Below are 5,179 nucleotides of genomic sequence, written 5' to 3' on the forward strand. Positions count from 1 at the left end.
ATGATCGGATGTAGTACTTGAACCTTTTTCTCTGCTGCAAGATCTTGGCTATCTCTCTCTCTCTCTCTCTCTCTCCTCTTCCTGGTGAGAGCACTACTGGTCTGCCTCTCTCCCTCTCTCTATCTCTGTGCACTGGAAACACAAAGTTCTCTCGCCATCTCTTTCTCACCCTTGAGTACTTCCAATAGTGCTTGAAAAAAACCCTAGGTCCAGTGTAATTCAACCTACAAAATTTGACATTTACCCTGCTAAATTTCAAATTTGAAGGCGAGAAAACCTACAAAATTTAAAGAAATTTAGTGTTAAAACCTTTCAATATAGTCAATTCAACTATTGCCATAATTCTTGTGCTAAATCACCCTAGTACCCCGATGGCGCTAAATTTTAAATTTGAAGGTGAGAAAACCTACAAAATTTAGTGTAAAAGCCTTTCAATATAGTCAATCTAACTATTGCCCAACTGCTTTGATGCTTGTGCTAATCCCTGAGTTGCCGCTAAATTAATCTAAATTTCAAGGAGAAAAAACCTACAAAGTTTCAGAGAAATTCAATGTAACAAGCTTAAATATAGGCAATTTCAAGGAGAAAAAACCTACAAAGTTTCAGAGAAATTCAATGTAACAAGCTTAAATATAGGCAATTTAACTATTTTCCCAATGCTTGTCCTAATCACTCTGATGGGAGTCATCCGTTTTCGGTCAGCCGCCATGAACCATGGGCTATCATTGAATGCAACTTTGGACCTTTCTCTTTATTGTCTATGTGAGCAAGAGTTTTTTGCCCTTCTCTCTCTCTCTCTCTCTCTCTCTCTCTCTCTCTAGGCAAGAGCACTACATCTTAGCCTCTCCTCTTTCTGTCTCCATGTACCAACAACATGAGTGCTCTCTTTCTCTCTTGTGTAAAAACCTTTCAATATAGTTAAATTACCTATAAAATTTCTTATATGCAGGTTTTTGAAGTTTTCGAAAAAAATGATTCCGAGCTCTCGCTCTCTATTTCTCTCTTGTGTAAAAAAAAAAAAAACCAAAATACCCGTCTAATTTGTGAAAATTCCCAAAATACCCTAGTATCTATTTTGGTTAAATTGTTCAAGATTTTCTCATATTTATTCCATTTTGACATTTGAGATCCGTTTTTGAGTGCTTAGCATGTAATTAGATCTAAAAATAATAAAGCAATTATCTCCAAAGAATACATAATCAACTCTAATTTTAGCATTATGTATTGATAGACAATCAGCCTTCTTATGAAACGCTACAAATTTTTTGTCTTTGGAGAAATTTAATCTCACAACCAGGGGAATTTTGGTGAATTTGAAGGACATTTGGGAATTTACGGAAACATGTTGGGGGTATTTTGGGAATTTTCACAAATTAGAGGGGTATTTTGGTAGCCCGTGGGAAAAAAACTTTCCAGCGTCGACGCCTAGTCTCCCAATCACTCTCTCTATCGAGTCTTCGCCTCTCTGTTTTCTGTGCGCGAGCAGCGATTAATCGCTCCAGGAGTACACGGCCCAGGCCCCAGGGTGTCTCTCTCTCTCTCTCTCTCTCTCTCTCACTCACTCACACACACACACACACACACAGAGACTGACACACACGCGTAGCTGACTCCAGGCATCACTCGAGGCTTGAGCCTTGACTCTCATGAAGCTATGCGCCACTGAGCGTGCAGACTGTACTACTGTAGTCATACATCTCTGATCTCTCTCTCTCTCTCTCTCTCTCTCTCTCTCTCTCACACACACACACACACACACACACACACACACACACACACACACATAGACACACACACACACTCTATCGGAGTCTGAGGCGTGCAAGATGTCGACGTGGGGTGAAAAGGCTACGTTGTCGCTGAGTTCGAGCAAGACCTCTCTCTCTCTCTCTCTCTCTCTCTCTCAAGACTCTCACATAGAGTAATCCCACAGTACACACACAACGGAGGAACGAAACACTGAAGTCCGTGAGAGGCTTGGAGGAATCGACACATGGATGGTCTCTCCTGCCCCAAAAATTTCAAGCTCCATTATATATGTAATAGATTATTTCGATCAATTTTTTTTTTGCACTCTCTTTGAGACCTCTCTCTCTCTCTCTCTCTCTCTCTCTCTCACACACACACACACATACACACACATGCTCTTTCATTTTGGGGCTATTCGAAAACAGTGTTCAATTAAAATTGGAGTTTAATGTATTAATTACAAAATCCTAGCTAGATTCCAAGTTCACCTTAAAGTAAATCGATAAAATTTTGCTAGTGTGCATATGAACAATTTCTTAAATTCTAAAATTTTACGACTATTGGCTTTCCAAATTCCTAGAGTACAAAAACCTTTTTAAGATACTAAAGCATGCAAAAAGGGTGGCAAATTTTTTTCTCAAACAAAGTAAGGACCTGAGGGTTCATAGTGCATCGGGACAGTGAAAAAGCATTGCATGCCAACGAATCCTGCGCCTGTATGTCAGTTTGCCTGTTCACAAAGAGCGGCAACAGCGATCCACTTTCCATGCCAGCGCACGACCTTAATGAGATACTTGTCTTCCGACCCCCCCCCCCCAAGGGCTTCCATCCTCCACGTGGAACCCTGGACCCGCCATGTTCCATGCTCTCATTCAGTCTTTTAATGTTCCTATAACCATCCCACTTTAAAAAAAAAAGTCTCAATGTTCCTTTCCATTGAGATTACCTTCTCCACCCCCCCCCCCAAAAAAAAAAAAAAAGAACGGTTCTCACTCCAACGTCCACAAAAGAACCCCCCGCCCCCCCATTCCTTATCGAATGGATCAAAATCTTCTATTGTGAACCTGTCACATCAACACAAAGATCAAGGCTATGACTATGCTCTTTTGCATTTGAGGGATTCTACAAGCACATGAACCCCCCCCCCCCCCCCCCCCCCCCTCCTTATTCTTTATAAAATGTATCATTATAATCTACTGTGAGCCTATCACATCAACACAGAGAACAAGGCCATGATCTTTTGCATTTGAGGGACTCTACAAGCACAGTGGGTAATATCAAATTTTAAGCTTATTTGACATGCTCTATTTTAACATTAAGCTTGTTTGATATGCTCTATGGTGTACCAACATTTTATATGATGGCGTTCTTGTAGGATTGAAGTGTCAAGCGGCCAACAGTGGTGCAAATTGTCTCATTAAGCTCGCATTGATTTTTGCGATTCACACTTTTATGCATTGATCTGAACTTTGTGTGCACATCTTTAACATTATTATTTTTTTGCGGTGTAGGTACCATGGACTCCAACCCAAATGAATTTTTTGACTCCCAACGGGAAGATGACGACTCTATTCTCTCCCAACCTTCGTTTTCTCACTATCCATATCCCCACCCTTCATTCCACATGCCACCTCATGGCTACCAAGCCATGATGAACTCTTCCTCCATCTCTCCTAATTCTCCCTTTATGTTTAGACCCCCGAATTATGGTTCTCAAATTCCACCACCTCATCCCTCTCCTTCTCTAAATGCTCATAGCCCACATTCTCCTATGGCTACACACCCTTCTCATCCTTCACCCCCTTTGAGTGCCACTAGTCCTAACTCCAATATGGATGCCGCCCCTGATCATGTGGCGTCCACTACATCACCCAACCCTACCCCTAATCCCATGCGAGCTTCTCAACCCAAGGCAAGCTGTGCCAAATCGACGAAGAGGAAAGAAGTCATCAATGAGGAGGCTGTGCTACAAAACCATACCGCAACAAAGAAGCCCAAAGCCTCAAAGAAGAAGAGCACCATCGACTTGGGAGACGATGATGACGGTGACAACAAGAAAAGCAAGTGGAAAGATTGGTGAGTGGACCAACTCATTCATATTCGGGGGAGCATGAATGAGGAGTTTAATAATTCCGGGAAGCAAGGGATCAATTTATGGGCAAAGGTGGCTACTAAACTAGCCGCCACTTACTCTGACTTTGATAAAGATAGTGAAAGTTGCCGCAAAAAGTGGCAAGCAGTATTGCAACAATACCGTCAGAACAAAGCCCATAACTCAATTTCTAGTAATGATAGGAGGTATATATACAAATGATTCGACATAGTGGATGAATACTACCACGCCAAAGCCACTGTTACTCCTCTTAGCCACGCTTCTTCATCCACAATGGAGGATGTTACCCCAAAAAATGGTGACACCTTAGAAGAAAACCCCTCCCCACATCAAGAGAAGACCCAACCCACCCTATCCTCAAGCCGTAAAGTCGCTCTGAAGTACGAGGAGTCCTTGGCTGAGATGGCCGGTACAGGGAAACTTCTCTTAGAGTATCTCAAGGAGACCGCTAGCCAGAATATTGCCTTGGAGAAGGAGAGGCTCAATACACTAGCTACAATGCGCATGACTATGAGTGATTTTTTGAAGGAGTCTAAGGGGGGTGACAAGTAGTTTTTTCACAGCTTCTATGTTTCTTCAAAGTTTTGTTGTAATTTGTCAAAGCTTTCAAATCTTGCAGATTTTATTGTTGTGCTTTCGAAGTGTATGAGAATGTCTCAAGGTTTCAAAGTATGATAAAAATGCAGTAAATTAAAGTGGACCATGTACTAAATATCTTGCATCCTTTCAACGATTGCACGATTCAATGGCCATATCCAAGAAAATGGCTCTCTATTGTGCATGGTTGTGTTCTTTAGCCATTTATGAATTGCTAAAGTAGCCAAGCTTTCGCAATGATGAGTCCATAGTGCAAACTTGGTTGCATGTTTGCGAGTGCATGGCATGGTCTGTAAGCCTCAAGAAGATCGCCAACCAAAGGAGGGGTCATGAACAACAGTGTGCGCGGGCATACCCATGTCCACAAGGCTTTGTTTGATGCTATCTCCTAAGTGCTTACAATGCTAGCATGTTCAAGCGGCGTCTAAGGGTCAGCAAAGAAACCTTCGATTACGTTTGTGGGAAGCTTGCACCCTTCATGCATACGAAATCCACAAACTTTCTCAAGGCTGTGCCAATAGAAGATAGAGTATCAATCGCTCTTACCAGACTTGCTTACTGGAGATGGACTCTTGGGCCTTGGTGACACTTATGGATGTGCCAAGAGTACATCTTATGGAATCATACTTGATTTTTGCAAGGCAATCGTGAAATCTGGCCTTAGGGATATGTACATCAGATGGCCCACAAGCTCTCGACTTGCGACATTGGTGCACGAGT

At 42.1% G+C, this 5,179-nt stretch overlaps 1 protein-coding gene across 1 annotated transcript; it reads left to right on the plus strand.

Moving 5' to 3' along the window:
• The first annotated feature begins 3,265 nt into the window (after positions 1–3,265).
• Positions 3,266–4,537, plus strand: LOC147450581 (uncharacterized). Its single transcript, XM_086520750.1, has 2 exons — positions 3,266–3,712; positions 4,445–4,537. The coding sequence occupies exons 1-2, from the start codon at positions 3,266–3,268 to the stop codon at positions 4,535–4,537; spliced, it is 540 nt and encodes a 179-aa protein (XP_086376876.1).
• Positions 4,538–5,179: the final 642 nt, after the last annotated feature.

The sequence above is a fragment of the Adiantum capillus-veneris genome, chromosome 9, assembly GCF_014529385.1.
Source record: "Adiantum capillus-veneris isolate H3 chromosome 9, ASM1452938v2, whole genome shotgun sequence".
Lineage (NCBI taxonomy): Eukaryota > Viridiplantae > Streptophyta > Polypodiopsida > Polypodiales > Pteridaceae > Adiantum > Adiantum capillus-veneris.

Coding starts and splice junctions, on each gene's coding strand:
- LOC147450581 (XM_086520750.1), top strand. CDS start 3,266: ATGGACTCCAACCCAAATGAATTTTTTGACTCCCAACGGGAAGATGAC. Junction 3,713..4,444: donor AAGTCATCAATGAGGAGGCT/GTGCTACAAAAC, acceptor GTTTCTTCAAAG/TTTTGTTGTAATTTGTCAAA.